General features: G+C 38.3%; 1 protein-coding gene across 5 annotated transcripts in view; it reads left to right on the top strand.

Annotated features, from left to right (window-relative positions):
• EPHA6 (EPH receptor A6) overlaps positions 1-20,160 on the top strand; it is a 564,169-nt gene that overhangs the window by 436,319 nt on the left and 107,690 nt on the right. For all 5 annotated transcript variants that reach the window (XM_080374572.1, XM_080374573.1, XM_080374576.1 and 2 more), the window contains one exon: positions 5,981-6,166. In XM_080374572.1, coding sequence (XP_080230698.1) covers positions 5,981-6,166 — 186 coding nt within the window. The remainder of the gene's footprint in view (positions 1-5,980; positions 6,167-20,160) is intronic.

Raw genomic sequence — 20,160 nt, 5'->3', positions numbered from 1 at the left:
TGTTGCTCTTGACCACGTCCTGAGATTGCTTGCTGTCTGTTTGAACCAGCTGTAATTTACTGAGGACTGAGAGAGTCAAGGCTAGAAAAAGGCCTTACAAACTTACCTAACGAGTGGATCTCAGTGCATGGCTTGTGAGCAACGTGTCATTCTGAAGCTCCACCAACACTTCGCACAGTTACAACAAATGAAAACAAAAACTAGACTGGCAAGGAGTGTCTGAAGTTCTGCTGGTGCATTGCATCCGTGGTGTTGTTACCCACACGCCGTCAGTGGCTGGGGAGCATTCGTCATTGCTCAGCCCCAACAGAAAGGGAAGGTGGGAGATCAAAGGGTCTGTCAGAAATTTTGACAAACATAAAAACAGAACCCTGAGCTCTAATTCCAGCTCTGAAATTTAATTTCTTCCTGTGAAAGACATTAACACTATACCCATCTTCGGTTCACACAGTATAGATGTTTCCCTGTGTCTTTAAGGTATTAAGAGTGACTGAGTTTTGTAAATTGCTGTCTTAAAGGCACTTATAATACTGACTACACAGGTGTTTTGTCTTCACTGTGATTTTATTTCAATAGCAAAAATTACTGTTCCATACACCAATGCCCATCTTTGAGCTATCCATTCTGGGATTTCTTTTAACGATGCTATTTTATTACTTACTAAGTAAATGCCAACACACAAATGCTTTTTATTTTTAACCTTATTTATTTTGTCTAACTCTAATGTCATCAAGAAAAACAAATACTTCACAGACTGCAAAAATCAGAACTACATCTTGTAGAAGGGGGTCAGTGGGAAAAAAATTATATTAATTTGCTCATAGTGAGCCCACCAAAGAACTCATACTAGCAAGCATTGTCAGGAAAATTACTATCAGAAGGCATAATGCACTGTGATCCTTTTTTTATGTCATGCTTGATTCATATATCATAGCCACTCTAGAAAGGAGAGGTATTTTTCAGTTGAGATTCCTCAATTCATGATACATTACTACACTGATAGCAATGGAAATGACTCCAGTGTTGCTGAAAAGTGTTCTATGCACTAGAAAATGTCATGCAAATAATATAATAGAAATAAAACCAGGTCTGTTAACAAACAGGGAGAGAAAGTATAAGTCTGAAAGTAGGGAAAATTCTGTTTCACAGTGCTGTCCATATCACTAGAGTACTTTGGAGTTTACCTGATTGCTTAAGCTAGATAATATGTAGCTGGAACTGTGCAGCCAGAGGGCTGACTTCTGCAGAAAACATCCTATCCAATTCTTCTATTTCTTCCTTTTCTTCAGACATACTATAGATATTGATGTCTTAGATTATAAAGCACATTGAACTACGTTCAGCACTGGTATAACTGCTGATTTCAAAGCAGTTTGGTACGACAGAAAAGGATTGAGCTTATTGATTTTAGTTCAGATGGAAATTGTGTCCTTATTCTCAACTTAATTCATTTATGAAAATTCTTTACTCAGCTTCTCTGTCCCTTTTCTTGTATGCATGGGGGTGAATTTTGCCTGCTTAAATATATTTTATTTTTATATTTTTTATCTTCTAAAATTACTTGGGTAATCTGCCATCTTCAAAGATATTTGCCTAGCAGGACTTGCAAACTGGTTGCAATGAAATTTAAACCCCTTTCCATGCAGGCAAGATAGAGGTTAAATACCATACCTGAGACACAGAGAGTACAAATTCTGACAGAGTTCTCTGATAGCTGCTGGAGGACACAACATATCATTATAATTCACAGCCATCCTAAAACCTTCTTTATGCCTTCTCTCCAATTCTGTATTAAACATGGCAACAGAATGTAAAATGGATTTCTTATTATAGAATTACTTTAAAAAGATGTTTACAATTTTCACCTAAGTGAAACAAAACATTAAAATCTTTGAAGTGAAATAATAGTTGCATTTCTTAAATTTGTTTTGTTTGAACATTTTATTTTCATCAATGATTTTCATTTTGAATTACTGTAACTTTAATTTTTCAAAAGAAAAATTATTTCCATTCAAGAACTGTAAGTTTTCATTTTGAAAATATCAAAGTGGAACATTGCAAATATTTGAAATTTTTTTCTAGCATTTCTGGACAAGTAATTTTGAAACTGATCTTTTCCTGAAAACAGTTTCCAATTTGGTTTTTCAATGGAAAAAGTCATGTTCAAAAGGTCTTGACAATTTACTAGTTGCAGTTCAGATGGCTTTGACACTCAAAGGCAAGTATTTTTTCTAGTTTCCTTTTTTCAGCTTACCTAACTCTCTACCCAAGTTATCTTTTAAAGTGTTTGGTAATTATCATCCTGCTGGTTCCCACAATTTGCCGTTTATACATGGCTGTAGATTTCCTTCAGATGGTCCCTTCCAGCCACTTTTCATATTGAGCTTGCTGCACTAACGGACATATTGTCATACCATTTGATTTTGTCCTGTCCATGACACTTTTTTTCTGCCCCATCACTTCTTGCTCTTTGTTTTAAGGCTTCAGCACCTCTTCATAGGAGGAATATCACAGAGGTACTTTGTCAAATCTGTCCTTAAGAGTTACTATTACCCTCTTATTTTCTTTGTTAAAACGTTGAAACTCAAGGAAGAGGCCAACTCTTCAATGTTTCTCAGAGGACACACTATATTCTTTTTATAATCTAAATCTTCTGCCAGTTCTCCCACAGGCCTAATGACTAAATCTGGGGATAAATGAGTTGAACTGTATTTGGTGCTGTCACCTTTCGGTTCTATCAACAGCAACTGTCTGTAAGACATTTGTTTTGATCCCGTGCTGTAATATCAGCATATCAGACTTCGAAGTGACTGACTTTTCCCGTTTCATTTTAAGTAACACATATGTTATAACTGAATGAGAAGAGGCATGCAGGGTTTGCGTAGAGTAAGCTTCTAGACTGCTCGGTTAGCTTTTTTTTGTACAACATACAGTAAGACGTGTAGGGTTTATATCATTAAACCAGAGATTATTTACACTTTATTAAAACTGAACAGGCAATGAACTCTTTTTCTCAATGAACCTTTTTCTCTAGTTATCACTAGCTTTTTCCCTGGAGCAAGGAACGATGGCGACTTCATTGACATCTGGCTCTTAGCTTCTACTTATTACACATGCGGTCATGAACCTTTACTGCTGCAGGGTCAACATTTGTCTTGTTTATTGTCAAACCTGAGCAATGAGGCTTCAGTTCTTACATTCTAAAAACCCCTTTTGTTGAACACATTCCCCTTTGATTTTAAAAGCATTCAAAATCCTTTATCTGAAAAAAAAAATGTAGAAAAAAATACTCCAGGATGAAATTTTGTCAAGACCTTTCTCAGTTTAAGTAGTTCAGTGTTTTAAATTATATCATTGATCTCCATCTAGTCTAAACCAGAACTAGAAGTTAAACGTACCTCAGGTTTCCAAATGTAGGTGTTTGTTCTGTGAGCTGATGATCACTTGCTGGCTGATATTACATCACAGAAAAATTGCTGTTAGTCTCTGTGTTCACCAGTTTATGAATCCTAATATCCAAGGGGAGTGAAATTTCTTTCTAACTGTACAAATCCCACATTCAAAAACAGGGAAAAAAATAGGTCAGGGAGAAGACACAACGTACCTTTCCTAAACACGATGTGCCTTCCCCTGCTTTGGATGTTGTACAGAAGATAAATCTTGGGATTGTAAATCCTTCACCTGCCTCCTTCAGTTTAATTCATTTCAAAACACTTGGTGAACAGCCCTTTACAGTCCCTGAGGTATGAGTGCCATTACTTATGAAATTCTGAAGTTGTAGTACTCTTGTATGATCTCATACTAGCAAAACAATTTCTTCTATAACCTCTGCTTTCCAAATTATTCTCAGAAATAAGATTTTGCAGTTCTGCGGAGATATTGATCATGAAATCTCATTAAAAAATCTGGATTTTAAGGCCTTAGTATTTTTTATTTTCACTGTTTCATCAAGAGAAAGAAATTGGAAATTTTTCTCATTTCAGGCATTTAAGTTCCAAAAGCCAGTAAGATGCAATAAGGTCACGGCTTTAGAGGTGTGTTCTAGCCCTGCCGGATATATCACAGAACAGAAGATTGATATACCACGTCTCCTTCAAAACATTCAGGTTCCATGACTTTGATTTATGGTAGGACTTTGGAAGTCCAAATTAGCTAGTATTTTTCCAGTGGCAGTGCTCAGGCAAACAAACTTTTAAGGAGAGCCTTCTAAGAGCTAAAGTGGCAAAATCATACAGGAAAATCCCAACGCAACTATCTTTTCCCCTTTTGCCAAAAGATTCCCAGAGCATTAGTCTGATGACACACACCTTCAGGGAAGCGCATGCTTCGGTTTATTTTGGGAAATTAAGTAGAAATATAATGAATGCGGGGGTTTTGGTAAAAAGGAGACCTAGGACACTTGGCTTTTGTTAGCTCTTTGAGAAGCTGCTGGTTTATTCAGAGATTACGTTCAGCATCTGTTAATTGTACTCTTGCACTTGATGACACCTCTGTTTTGAAGTGAAAGGCAAGCTGTAAAATTGGTTTTTTAATCCCTTCACTCTTCCTGGACCTTATTGGCTAATAAAACCTGGTTTTATTTTAGCGGAAGAAGCAGAACCTAATAAAATAAAAGCTGTATGACAATATCAATTCTAATCCTATAACATCAGGGAGATATAATTTTCTTAAGGAAGCTTCTGCCTTTAAGGCCTCTCTCTTCTAGATTTGGTTCATGTCTGAAGACACACTGTTACAGGACAGAGCTCTCATTTCATTTTCTTTCATTCTGTCCTTAAAGTCTAAGGACAACTAATTCAGACAGCACCCAATGGAGGGGATAACAAATTATTTCCTCCAGTTAAATATATGTCTATTCATTACTTGGGTTTTTTGTTTTTCAAAAGTTCTGATTCCAAAATGACTGGGGTAGAGAATTTAGTTTTGCTGTAGACGTACCCTGCACTGGGAAGTGCTTTGAAACATTTTTGCAAACACTGTTTTTCACTTACTGGATTATGACCCATTGAAAACTGACCTGCAGGCATCCAGGGTATATTTGGTAGGGGCTTTATATAAATTTTGAGTGGCTTCAGGATCAAAAGAAAGTTGTGATTTCCATACAAGCTTAATTAGTAAATGTGTATAGGAAATGCGAGGAGACACGCATTCTTCAAAGGCCCTTACATACACAGGAAAACATCAGGTGGAGCAAGCTTTGAGGTTCCTCTCGTTACTCAGCTCAGCCCTGATTTGCTGAAACTGGTGGCCTTTGGCTGGATTAACAGTGAAATATGTAATTAATTTCAAGTAGGTGTGTAAGCCCATTTAAATAAATCATGTGCAATTGCTCTTTTGGGGCATAACAGCATAAAGTACATTTTAAATGCTTTCTACAATCACACGATAGTCAGGTATTCCGATATTCTTGTGGCTTTTCTTTTCATGTAGGTCTTAGTGCATGACAACCCCTATAGACAGATATTGCTATAAATATATCTTTTAGATAGATATTTTGTCACCATTACAATTACATTCCTTACTCATAGCATGCTCAGTTATATCACAAACATACTGATCCCCGTCTCAAAGTGTCAGTAAAGCAAGATGAGCCACGCTGCGGAGGGCAGATGGTTTGGCTCTTGCAGTCAAAGTACAAGTCCCCATGATCTTGTGATGTGGCACAAAGGAAAGGTCATTATTTGTTGTGAAGTCATGATGAATGCTTCGCTTTTCTGGGATCTGATGAAACTTGGGAACTTGAATATCCTACCCATTATTTCTCTGTCTACTTGTATTGCATGTGTGAGTTTCTTCAATATTTTTGCGTTCTTGTTTCGCTGACAACTACAGGTAACCCTGATCTATTAAAAAAGACAGCTTTTAAGACAGCTGTTGAAGGTTATTTCAAAAAACGTGGTGTTTAGGTTCAACAATGCAAACTGTACTGTAGTTCTTCAGGCACTGTGAATGATCTAACAGATATTTTTATCTATTTAAGGTGAGTTTGGAGAAGTATGCAGTGGACGTCTAAAGACACCAGGAAAAAGAGAGATACCTGTTGCAATTAAAACTCTAAAAGGTGGCTATGTGGACAGGCAAAGAAGAGATTTCCTGAGAGAGGCTAGTATCATGGGACAATTTGATCACCCAAATATAATTCGCCTTGAAGGAGTTGTTACAAAAAGTAAGTTCCTATTAATAGGGGTTTTTTGTTGGTTTTCACATCCTCTGTTATTTACTATCAAATTAATCATTACTTCCACATTCAAGATGGATTGCCATTCTCAGTAATTATCCAAATCATAAAGTGGCAGTAGATACTGCAGAGTTTGGGACCATAATAAGAAATGCATAGCCTATCTGTTTCCGATTAATATGGTTTGGTTTTATATTTTAATAAATATCCTCCTCATTCAAATAAAGTCTTTACAGGTTCTTATGAAATAGACTGTAGAGCTTGCTTATAGGCAAGTGGAATACAGCAGAGAAAACCATAAACGTTAACTAAGTTGACAATGAAGTCAAATTGTCTTGTAAGGTAGCAGCTATATTTTTCTTTTCCCCCAAGCACTCATTATTTACTTGGCTGTGTTTTGCCGATTTTTATATCAGAAGAGATCAACTTCCTATCTAAAAGAAATAAAATGTAACCTCTTTTAAACTTATTGTAGACTTGCAAATGATTCACTAAAATTCCAAAATAATCTATGAAATGTCTTACTCTTTATACCTGTTGCAGCTGACAAGAGATATCTCTTGTCTCTGAAATCTAGCATTTTAAGCAGTTATGAAATTTTCTGAAATGCTGAAATATCTAGCTATCACTTAAGTATTAAGCAAAAAGACTTATTAACATGCATGTAATTTCTTTAATGCCAGCTTTTTCAGTAATGAATTAAAAGACTCATAAGTGATACTCTTCTCAAAATTAATCATTGCCTCAACTAAGCCATGTTGTTTGCTGATATGCAGTACTTATATTTTTCTTTTAAAGATAAGGTTTGTGTGTATAAAACAATGATGTCCTCTTACCGTCACATAAATACAATCAATATTTTAGGAATATTTCCTGTTTTCACCTTGTTACAATGTCAAAAGCTGTTTGGAAAATGCAATTTACTAGAACAAAGAGGAAAGTATAGATCCTGAGCTCATGGCATTGGAATGGGGTTTCAGTAGGTATATGGAACGACCTTCTTCAAATCTGTCTCTCTGTGGTTCTAAAAATGAAAAGGATCTTTCCGTTCTTCTTCACACAGTATTGCAAGGATAAATTCATTATCATTTAGGAATGTTTGGTTACTAGACTAACAAAATCCATTAGGTTGAAGACTTCTGGAAAAATATTGCTTAGTGTCTTCCATCGCTCTCCTGCCAGTAACCGCTCTACTGACAAAAAAACAAGAACACAAGTTAATACTGGCTGAGCAGCATTAGAGATCTTTGTCAAGAGATGTAAATATGTAGGAACTTCACTGAATTTAGCTCATTGCTTCATAATGGGCAGCACAGCGACAATTGAATTCCAGCAGCCTTCACCAGCATGGGCAGGTCATGCACCAGTATCACAGGTATGACTAGGAGCCATGCAGTGGATCGAGTAGCGTCTGTCTCATTTCTGGAAAAGGCTGATGGCTGTGATTTATGAACATTTTTTAAATCCAGTGAGAAGGTGCACACCGAGTACGATATCGTGTGCTTGGCAAAGGCTTGATTGTTTAGTCTTTGTCACATTTATAAAGTTTCTTTCTGTAATGTCTCATCATCAGTCTAGGGAGAAATGAAGATTGCATTCTGAAAACAGAAACAGATAAATCAGTGCTCCAGCATTAGAGCTTTTGTTCCTGTTCTACAGGAAAAGTGATTATAGACACCTGTAAGTCAAGAAGTCAGCAGCAGCAGTTCCACTTTTTTCTAACGAGTCAACAAACTTCATTATTGTTTTTGGAAAGTTTGCATAGAGGTAATATAAAAACTGTAGGTGTTACTGTTAAAGTCATACTGTCCTATAAAAATAGCATCTCTTTCAGATATAAAATACATAGACAAAGTTTGAAAGAAATTATTTTGGGCTCAGGCAGGTTTAAAAAATAAAACAACTATACAGCAATAATTATAGAATGGAAAAAATACATGAGTTATCAACAAATTTCACCCTAAGGCATGGAAAGTGCAAGTTATAGAAAGTGTAAAGGACAAAGTTGTGCAGTACTGCTCTGCTGCAGGAAAGAAGCTGGCAGGCAGGCTGAGCAATGGACACATACACGCCACTATGCTGCTTTTTTGCCAGTTTATCTTTAGGATGTTGCCTTGCATTTATACTGCCCCATCTGTGGTACTGAGAGAATAACATGGCTTTAGCTGGAAGCAGAACAGTTACCTCGCATTTCACTAAATCCTAAATCTAGGATTGCATCAGCCAACACAGGACAGAAATTTCCCATAATGAGAAGGTGTGCTGTAAAAGTCAGACGGAATCTTGTCATAGCCAAATTATTTATGTAATGATAGCATGATTAAATGGTGTTTTGTGTTAAAACTTAGATTAATAACAGCAGAAACTATTTATCTGATGTGCGTTACAGTGCCACTAACATATAAAGGCGCATCAGATGCAGTAAATTTGATTAATAGGTGTCTAACACTGTCCTTAGCACATGCTTTCCTCTTTGTAACCATTAGTCATTAACTTCTAGCAGTTGCTGATATATGTTGCATCAGGTTGCAAGCAGTACCTTCCATTACAGTGTCATTGAATATTGAACAGAAAACGAAAAGGATTTGATTATAATAAGCAGAAGTGCTCTACCAAGTCAATAGCTATTGACTGGGGCAGTAACAAATTTGCCTGTTCGCTACAAATGAAATCTTTTATCTGGTGCTACCAGATAAGCAGATGTTAACTTTTAAACGATACTGGTTTCAAAATTGCTATGGAATATATACAGTACAGGATGAAAAAATGCTCAACTAAGCCTGCTCCAAAGTAGGTCTGAAACAGAGTTTTAATCCCCTTTTCTAATTACTTCATTTCTCATCTGTCCTAACTGTGATCCCTAATCATGGAGAGCAGTAGGCAGAACAGTTGCTGTAGCACAAGCTTTCTGTTAGCAACGAGTTCATTTCAAGGGCAATTTGCAGTGCCAAGGCAAATACACTGTGGCACAGAATCTGGATCTGATCGCTGGCTTATATTGCTAATCAGAAGGCACAAGGGAAACTTTCTTCCTCTTTGGTTTGCTTTAACAACACCATTCCTTGCAGGGTTTGCCATAAAAGGCTGCTTATTTATTGCCTCACTAATTTATGAGAGATGCTTAGGTACTTTGTAAAAACATTCATGTCCCCCTTTCAAGTCGTATTAGGACAGTGCTAATTCTGGGACCTCTTCTTGGGGGTGTCAGGGTACGCTCGGCTGAGCTGTACGTTATTGTCCGAGCTGCTGCTGTTTCATAAACAGGTATAAAAAAAACAAGATGTCTTTCTGCAGCGTGAACATATGTAACCAACATTGAGATCAGGGCTTTATAGAACTAAGACGTGTCTTCCACTTCCACATCATGCTGAAGGCTGCATCACAGCCTTTCCATGAAAAGTCTGTAAATTAAAGCTATGCTTGACAGCAAACACCTGCCAATGTAACTGTATCTACAAGAGACATGAAAAAATGGTCTCTGACTATTGAAACCCAGGAAGAAACCACTGGTGTTAGGCTAGCCAAACTGGATTCTATAGGTAGCTTAGCTTGATAGTGTCTTACACAATTATTTACAGCACAGCCTTGTCAGGTCTGTGTAATACTGTGGCATTACAAAACAGCAATGCATGCAAGGGCTCTGCTGTGTTCATAATCTTAGTTTGTTCCCTTTCCCCTCAGATTTATCCCAAAGAACTTTCGGTTCATAAAACTAATTTCCAAGGAATTGCTTCCATTTCTGAACTTTGGCTGCTGGAGGATTTGCACTTGCCACATGTACAATAGGAATCTTTTTAAGGCATTCATTTGCTTTAACAACATTATGTATGTTGTTATTCTCCAGAATTTTCAAATTAATCCCTTCACCAAAGGAGGATGAATGAAGGACAGCACCTGGATTTTTGGTTCTGTGTAAGCTCACACCCTCATGACATCGAGTCTGTGTCTAGAATGACACCTTCAACTCCCTTATCATCCCCGCATTGTTTTGCTTTAGTGACTTTCCAACAGTGAATGCTATCGCAGTTCTGAAATCCTTAGTCAGTCATCTGGCAGATGAAGTTCAAAGCTCTAATCATTGAGTTGCTTTTTAAATTATTGTACATAACCCGTTCAGTGCAAGAAGAGTCCGGAGGTCAGCGTACCTTGCCTTGTCCGTGAAGAAGGCAGAGCAGGAGCATGATCCTCCTTCACTACAATTTCCAGTATGTAGCTGTTCATATCTGATCCATTTTTCATTTTTTAAAAATGCAGGAGATAACAATGACTGTTTTGTGGGGTTTTTTTAGCCAAGACTTTGTGTTCTAGGTCTTTGAGCCCTTAGTATGATGAATCTAATGGTTGGCCTTTTCTCCAACCTGTTAATAGGCTGAGACTGTTAAATGAAGTTCAGAATTCATTTTGGAAGGTAGATGTGTTTATTACGTATTTTGCAGCACATGTTTCTTACGCAGCATTGCATATTTGGCTGTTATGCAAAAGATTTAGGAAATTTTGTGGCAGCGTTTGTAACATTCTTACCTTGGCCGTGGATGGTGAAATTGTACTCCCAAGAAATGTGATTTTGCAAAGTTTAAATGTTGACCTTGTAGGAGTTAAGTTGTGACTGTTTGAAGCAGGCTACACCATGATACTTCACAGAATATTATTTTGAATACACAGCAAAAAATGTGAGACCTACATTACAGTATTTATCATCGGTTTCTGAAAAGTAAAACCTTTAGGGCCAACAGAAAACATACGACATTAATAAATTCCATATTAGCATTGTATATAACCTACAGTCTAACCAGTTTCAAATCTTGACATTTACTTCTGTCAGTAATCTCAGTACATCACAGAGAGCTCACTGACATCTCCAGGCACAGATGTACCTGTTGGAGGCCAAAATGGCTTCAGACACCCCCCACCCACCCACCCTTGAACCTGCCCCCTGCACTGGCAGGCACTTGCACCCACCTTGGGCAGCAGAGACATACAGCAGGGTATGAAGACATTATTCATCCCTGAATATCTTTTATTCTGCTTGTGGACAACCCATGGTGACCCAGAGTGGTGGTGAGACTGTATGAGTGTCATATTAGCCAGTTGGCTTTACATGACACTAGGCATAAAGCTGAATTTCTCTGATGCAGCATAGTATAGCTGTGCACGTAATGATATACAAAACAGCAGAATTTCAGTTGTGTTGTAAATTGTTCAGTAACTGGAGCTGTAAATTTAAATTTGGCTCACTGCCTTTATTTTCCTTTGTATCCTGTTTCATCGATATATATCACAACACATTACTGAATTCTGTGTTGCTGTGGCCAGCAAATTAGCACAAAACCCACAATCACCACCTGCACTGTTAGCCAAATTTACTAGATCAATTTATTAAAATATCATCCAAAATAAAGCACTGAAAGTTAGAGCTGTGGATATGACTGCTGTAACACAGATATAACTAAGTGTCTGTAGCCTTCTTGCAAAATAGATTACCCTTCATGAACTGGTATTCGAAGAACTTAATTAATGTTGATAGTACTGAGTTATTTTTACACATGCATGCAGATATTTCAGACAACACAGCAAACTACCATGCATTCCATTTGTTGAAGGTTGCTGGCAAAAATTAAGAATACACAATATTGGTTCTCCTGAATGGCACATGCTTAAGAGACATTAGCTTTTGAATTGTGGGGAAAATTAATTTTTTCTTTCACTTATTACATTCTGAGATATTTTTTTTTTTTTTTTTTTTTTTTTTTCACAAAAAGCAAAGGGCCATTATGTTTTCCTGCAATTCAAATCAGTCACGTTTCTGTGTTCTGCTTTTCTATTTCACAGCTAGCAAGCTATACATTATAACTGTCAATTCTGCTGTAACATCTTTCACACAATGATAAGCACTGAGGAAAAGCGTATCTTCAAACAGCTAACGTCTTGTTAGCAGCAGCTTAATCTGACCATGATACAGTATCTAACATAACTAAACTTCTATAATTCTACTTTTATAGGTTACATCTGAGAAACAGGGTTTCACTTCCTTCAGGATCCTTCCCCTTCAGATGTCTGTATTCAGACACACAGGACCTGACCTTCAAAGATATTTGGATGCCTTGATATGAGATGTGGTTCTAGTAGAAAAACAGGTGACAAAAATCATTCCTACCAATAGCCATAAAAAGACAAAGTCCCGTAGATAAGAAATGGACAGATTTATATTTTTTTCTTTTTAAGGACAAGCATGGTTATCAATTTGCATAATGATCATCATTATTAACTGCAGATGATCGCATTTCCACGTATCTTCTAAATAAACTATGTAATGTCTTCCTCCACCATGAAAGTAGAGAAGAGTATAGTAAGTTAAAGGGCAAGATAGTTGTATTGTGTAGGTGATATATGAAGGATTGGGGCTTTTTTTAGCACCTGTAACCAGAATATTTAATGGATAACAGGAGGAGACAGGATGGCACTGTGCTGACAGGTTTGATACAACAGCATGGCTGATCTGTTGCCTGTGTAGGAAAACCATATAAGCAATGACAAGAACAATTATAAATGACAATTGCAATTGCCCGTTAAAGGACTGAGCGGGTTAAAAAGTGTAGATAAAGCAATCGGTAATCCTGATTCACAAGCTGTGTTTGGTCGATTTACTCTGATAACTTTACATTCATTTTTTGTTCTGTGTAGAGGCAATAACACACCAGTAAATACACATGATTGAGTATTGGTAACGTCCTGTTGCAACTTTGTTGTTACTAAACCTTTGCTGTGTGGTGAGGGACTCTCACTCAAATTAATACCAAGACATGCTGAGTTTGAGAATAATTGCTAATGATAGCTGAGAGAGGTTCTGCTGTATTTTAAAGCCTAGCAAAGTCAGATTATACCAGAAGCATTATTTGGTAAACTTCAACCTAATTATTAAATATTACAGTATGCTCGAAATTGAGGCAGGGTTCTGTCCTTGTAAACGGCAAAGTAAATAAACTTTGTACTGTTTTTCAACAATAAATCTTTCTCTCATGATTCACAGAATGTACAGCATTGGGCTGTGAAGGACAGAGAGGTCATCTTGTCCATTGTCCTGCCTCTAGGCAAATTGGTTGTATTTAAACCAGTCTGGATAGATGGTTGCCTATCCTATTCTCAGAAACCTCTCCTGGTGAAGGTTCCACAGCCTCCCTGGGCAACCTGTGGTGTGCTTAGCTATCATCATACTTAACCTTCCTAGTAGTAAATTCAGTATTGTTTTTACTGCACCTTATGGCCATTAACTCTTTTCCTGTCTGTGGTGGAACACTTTGTGCCTTTCCTCTTTGCAGCAGAATTTTACATTTGTAGACCATTATAATGTCTTTACTGTCTTCAGTAAATCATCCAGGTTCTGTCAAGTCTTTCTTCATGGTATATGTTTGCTAGACCTTTGGTCATTCTTAAAGCTTTACTTTGGACTCTTTCCAGCCAATTCATATCTTTTTTAAAGTATGGCGTTCAAGAGTGGATGCAGTGGATGCTGAGCCTTACCTTCCACTAGCAAGCAGGAAATAAATATTTTAAATGTAAACTGTGTTATTCATATTTAAATATGTGTGGGTTTCAATAGCAACCATTGTTGGGGTTTATTTTGATTTACTATTACCCATAGATCCCCCTCTGTGAACTGCCTGTCTAGTCTTTTCTCCAGGATGTATTTGTGTGGTTGCTTGCTGCCATCTCCACTGACCTGCTGTGTCTTCCAGAATATTGTTCTCTGTTTTCTCACACCTTTCCCTGGCATGCCAAGTCTTCCATTTTGATGTCTCTGAGATTTAGAAACACACTCTTAGTTCTAGTTCACAGTCGCTAAGGAGAAAACAGAACAGCACCAAAAGCCCTGGACCATACTATTTATATCTTTCCAGGTTGGCAGTGAACCTCTAAGGACAGTTTCCTAGCTGTTATTACCCTGACTGTGCACTAGTTTCGTCAGAAATTTTATGTGGAAAGGTGAGGAAAGTCCTAAGGAAAAAGAGTTAAATCACAGAGTACAGATTAGAATACAAGCTCGTATGGATCGTGATGAAATGTAGTCAGGGCTGACGTCTCATTGCCTCAGACTAACTCGCTTACTACCTTTCCTTCTTTTGTGCTGCCATTAGTCTACATTTCCAGTTGTAGTTCTTGTACTGCCAATCACCTAAAGAATGAAAGAGTGGCAACAAAGCTACTGTAGGCTGCAGTGACATAAGATAAAACCTTGTACCAGGAAGGCTGTCACCGTTAGGGGAATATATCTCTGTATTTTCATGGATTACAGTTTGTTCTTGATAATAAGCTAATGGATGTGTCTTGCTTAGGGTAGAAGCCTTATCATACCAAGTTTTACCTGTTTCATGATCTTTTGAGTTAAGATGTTACACTAAGACTACACTTTTATGGAAGAAATCTATATTAGATATAAAAATAATAGGGAGGAAGCAATGTTTCTGTCCCATGGCAGATGCTGGGTCTAGATCCATGTCTGATACAAGGAACACAGCTTCTCCTTGAGGTGACAACATGAAAGATGGGAGACAGAATCATGCTGACTGTTAAGTCTCCACTGTTACTTTTGTTAAGAGAAACAGCTGCCATCCTCACTGGCTTAACTAAATTCAAACTTACGTGAGTGTATCAAACTAATAATACATCCCTGGTGCTTTCAATTTGATGCAAAGTTACTTGCAGCGTATTACCCTAATGTTGCCTACAGTTTGCTTGTGGGTGAAGAATTCTTGTTCACCCTCACAGTTTTGTTTGCATTTCTCCTCTTCTTTGCATAAGCCTACTGCCTTACATGTGTGAAAAGGTTATTGTGGGGACTTACAAGTTCGTTTATCATAGAATCAGAGAATCTTTTGGGTTGGAAAAAACCTTGAGCTCATCAAGTCCGACAGTATATATGAAGTGTTTAAAAACCCAGGGGGTGGAGTGCTACTGAAGCCACAATCGTTACAACTAAATAATTTAATAATGCTGGAACCTTGTTACAGAAGAGTTGTTAACTGTAGTGAACGTTATAAATAATATTAGTCTTCCCTAGTCCAGTGGATTTTAGGTATCTAAGGATGGAGGTGTGTATCTTAGTACTTCTGCAAACCTCAGAAAATGCACATCTCATTAAACTAAACAGCTACAAGATAGCAACTAGATTTTTATTGGTAAGTTGAGGTCCTTAAATAACTTTTTAAAACTACAGTAAATGTTTCTGTCACTACCAAAAATATAGCACAGTTCTTTGTGCTTTCTCATATGGCATATACTGACAATCTTTATGGACCGATAGTATTGGTGTTAGCACTTTTAACCATGTCATGCTGCCAGGTTCTAGTTAGCAGCTGTCTGAGTTAAAGCCTTCACAGAAGAAATAAGAGAATGCAATGTGTAAATATACCCTAATTCTCCTAACACGCAAAGTTAAATAGATCATCTTGTATTCTTGAGCTTTGATTAATTGGATGAATGTTTGAGTCATTAAAACTATTCCACAAAAGCTGTACCCCTTCTCTGGTTCACCTCTCTTTAAATTTTACATTTGTTTTCAAGTCTTTGAATAAGGAATTAAATAATAAGTTTTTCATATTCTGTGTTGCTTAGGTCTACCAGTTCACTTGGCCAAACTAGTGATGAAACAGGACATGCCAGACCAACATCAGTAATGAGTTGAAGGGGGAATGCCAGCAGTGCACTACAGATTAATATGTAAGGACAAATTATGGTCCACAGAATTACCTGAACTAGAGTAAGAAAGAGCCTTGAGATCAGTCTCCTGTCACCCTAAAATAGAGAGACCATCAGCCCTAGGGAGCTGCTAGTTCATCAGGTAGTTATGGTAGTGCTTGTCCAGATGTCACACACAGTCTGTGTATAAACCTCTGCCTCAAGAGGTTGTATTGTGGTCTTTACTACAGCTTAAAGGCTCATACCTAAATTTCTGATGGAAGGCAAGAAGCCTGAGATATCTTTAACAGCAGATTCATATGAAGAAAAAGAATTAAAACATGGATTGGTAATTTTCTCATATAAATGATCTGAGATTATATTTTATGGAAACATGAGAGTTGGATGTGAAGAAAAGGAACCTTTGGTTATTTACATCATCTTCTTTCTAATGCAAGGATTGCTATAAACAACTGTAGTTATAATCCTTTGGATAGAACAGAGCGAGTACAGAACAGAAAAGAAAGGAACTTCTTGAGAAGGAGGTAATACCATTTAGTTTTAGCAAGCTGCAGATAGGTTTCTCTGAGTAAGGAAGAGTTTCTCTTTATCTGAAACCAGACACATCCTCCTCCTATAGGAATCAAAGCACTTGTGTGGAGTATTGCCAGCTGGGATGTGCTTCCCACATACAGATCAATTTTCCAGTGCACAGAAGTAAAAGTTGCTGAAAGTAACTATTTTCAGTGTTTAGCAAGAAATCTTTGAAATGTGGAAGTGGAACAGTCATATTATGCACTGAAAATCTGTTTAGACTTGTTTGAGTTATGGTCTGTTGAGAAGTGCCATGTGTTTTCTGTGTTCTGCTCTGGAGAGCAAGTGGGAACTTTAATGGCAGAGGGTTGCAGTGAACCGACCCACCCATGCATTTTGCTTCCTGATCTCTTTCAGCGTTGCAGCTCCAGCCAAGGCAGATAAATTATTTCTGCTTCTGCTATTCTTCTAGCACTATCATCAACACAATCCACATCCACATCCACACAAAATAATGCCATTATTTTAATTGAGTTTTCATCTGTAAACTGTGTATTCAGAACCTATTCACTCAGCCCATCACTACGTTCTTTGCACATTTCTGACCTCTAAATTCCTTTCTTCCTCTTTACAGCAAGTCTTGCTTTATCCATTTCACAGGCTATAATTATCTTCTGATTCTTAATACATACATGGTTCAGGTTCCAGATGAATAAATAATTTAGATGAAAACTGTCTGGGATCCTATCCAGACTCTTGGAGTTTTGGTGGGAAATGCAGCTTGCAAAACCTACTGGTTCTTAAATCTTACAATTCACAGATAAACATAGCCTTGGCACTGGTTATAAAACAGGAGTAGATAATAAAACTGTTAAGGGGGACACAATTGAAAGAGATATAAATGTGGAAAAAATATTTTTTAAAAAAAACACCATAATTAGATGGTGTGAGTTTGCAGTCTTCCATTTAAGTATTTTCGTAATATAAGCACAAAACGCTAATGACAGTCCTGTAAACGCATTTTAAGAGGCAAATGTATTCAATCTGACATTTCAGAATAGATTCATGACTACATCTATCAGTAAATATTGTCATTTTCCTACTAAACTTTAACAAGGTAATTTCTGCTGAATAAAATTTGAAAGCAAATAAGTTTAGCTGATAATGACTTCTTTTCAATATTTCATCTAGAGGAGCATAAAACGGATTTTTCATAATAGTGGGAATCTGAAACAAACTACTGTACTGTTGCTAGAATTCACGTAATTGATTTCCTTTCTTCCTGAAACAACAGAAACATGTATTACTTCTCCCTGGGTTGGTAATAACTTAACCACTTTGGAAATGAGTCTCCGCTCTCCTTTTTTTGCTCTTTTCCTCTCAGCTGTTGTGGAATACACTCTTCAGCACACACATGCTGGTTTGCTGCGTTGGATAAGATTGGCAATTCACTTCCAATTTTCAATTAATGCCTTTATAAGCATTGAAAAATGTGACTTGGTGGCCTGTGTAAACTCTGACTGCCCAGTATTCATCTTGCCACAATCACCATTGCCAGAACTAGCACAAGGAAGATCAGATGGAAGGGGTTTTCTCACATGACATTCACCCTTAACACCAAGTGCTCTTTGAGCTCAACGGAAAATCCTCTGAATACACTGATATCCACAAAGAGATAATCAACAAGCACAGCTAATACTTTTTGGTCAGTAGCATTTCCCAAAAAAAGGAAGCAAAAGGCCCATGCATATGCCACAGCCCATCAGATATAGATTCAGGGGGGCTGCCTGCAACCTGGCTTCTGACATGGGTTGTCAGGTGTGAGCTGGGACACCTTCACTGAGCACAGGCATAGAGGTTTTTCTAATCTAGCATACAGACTTGTAATTGTAGACCAGTATATAATATATTTCTTACCAAAGAGTTCATCTGAGTTCATGATAGCGATCCTCCTGCTTCTAATCTTGGCATCACTTACTTGAGGGAGTCACTTGGTGTTTGTAACCAAGAAGAAAATCAAACCTTTGTACTTAATGGCATTGATATTACTAAAAATGTGAATTGTGAATGGTATGAATGTGAACAGCGAAAGGAATCCTCACCTGCAATTTATACTCTACATTTGTTTAACAAAAAAATCACTTTTTCTCAATTGACTTGTCGGAACTTCAGCCCCAAGTGTTTTTTTTTAACTGAAAACAGTGAGCCTTTTTCAATTATACTAATTACTGTCTAAAAGTGGAAAGCATTTATCTCCTACTCCTTGTTCACACTGTTACAGGCTAACAGGCTAAAGGAGCAGATAATCAGAGCTTTAGTTGCAGAAATGCAGTGTACAGCAGGCTGCCTGAATACATTCATCTTCAGATGCTGCCCCTAAAAAGGTATTTCACTCATTAAAGTAAAACTCACTGCAGTTTTTAAACATGAAGGACAAAATTAAAACCTATTATCTCTCTTTTCATGGAAATGCCATGAAAAAGGACATCTGAAAATTTAAAAGCCCCCGGAAATTCTTAACCACTCCATTTGTAAGACCACAAAGACATTTTACATGGGAGGCTGCTGTCTTAAAAGGATGAAGAATTCCACATCATAACAATGCTCAGATTTTACTCAGGATCTTTCCTTCCAAAATCACAAAAACTGGGTGACCAAAAGATGACTGAAATGAAATTTGTATTATCATAGAATCACAGAATGGTTTGGTTCGGAAGGGACCTTAAGGAACATCTCGTTCCAACCCCCTGCCAGGGGCAGGGACACCTCCCACCAGCCCAGGTCGCTCCAAGCCCCGTCCAGCCTGACCCTGAGCACTGCCAGGGATGGGGCAGCCACAGCTGCTCTGGGCAACCTGTGCCAGTGTCTCGTCGTCCTCACAGGAAAGAATTTATTCCTAATATCTGATCTAAACCCACCCTCTTTCATTTTAAAGCCACCGCCCTGTCCTACACTCCACGCCCTTGTAACAAGCCCCTCTCCCGCGTTCCTGCAGGGCCCCGCCAGGCACTGGCAGGGGCTCTCAGGTCTCCCCGCAGCCTTCTCCTCTCCAGGCTGAGCCACCCCAGCTCCCCCAGCCTGTCTCTAAGGGAGAGGGGCTCCAGCCCCCAGATCATCCTTGTGGCCTCCTCTGGCCTTGCTCCAACAGGTTCCTGTCCTTCTTATGCTGGGGGCTCCACAGCTGACCGCAGCACCCGTGTGGGGTCTCATAGGAGTGGAGCAGAGGGAAGAACCACCTCCCTTGACCTGGCGGCCACACTGCTTCTGATGCAGCCCAGGATTCAGTTGGCTTTCTGGGCTGCAAACACACATTGCCAGCTCACGTTGAGCTTCTCATCCACTGACAGCCCCAAGCGTTTCTCCTCAGGGCTGATCTCAATCTATTCTCCACCCAGCCTGTATTTGTGCTTGGGATTGCCCCAAGCCATGTGCAGGACCTTGCACTTGGCCTTGCTGAACTTCATGAGGTTCTTACAGGACCCACCTCTCAAGCCTGTCAAGGTCCCCCTGGATGGCATCCCCTCCCTCCAGCATGTTGACAGCACCTCACAGCTTGGTGTCATTGGCAAACTTGCTGAGGGTGGGCTCAATTCCAGTGTCCATATCCCTGACAAAGATATTAAACAGCACTGGTGCCAATACTGTCCCCTGAGGAACACCACTTGTCACTGGTCTCCTCTTGGACATCGAGCCATTGACCACAACTCTTGGAGTGCAAACATCCAACAATTCCTTATGCACTGAGTGGCCCATCCATCAAATCCATGTCTCTCCAG

The sequence above is a fragment of the Falco punctatus genome, assembly GCF_963210335.1.
Source record: "Falco punctatus genome assembly, chromosome: 2".
NCBI lineage: Eukaryota > Metazoa > Chordata > Aves > Falconiformes > Falconidae > Falco > Falco punctatus.
This window is presented reverse-complemented; position numbering and strand designations above follow the sequence as displayed.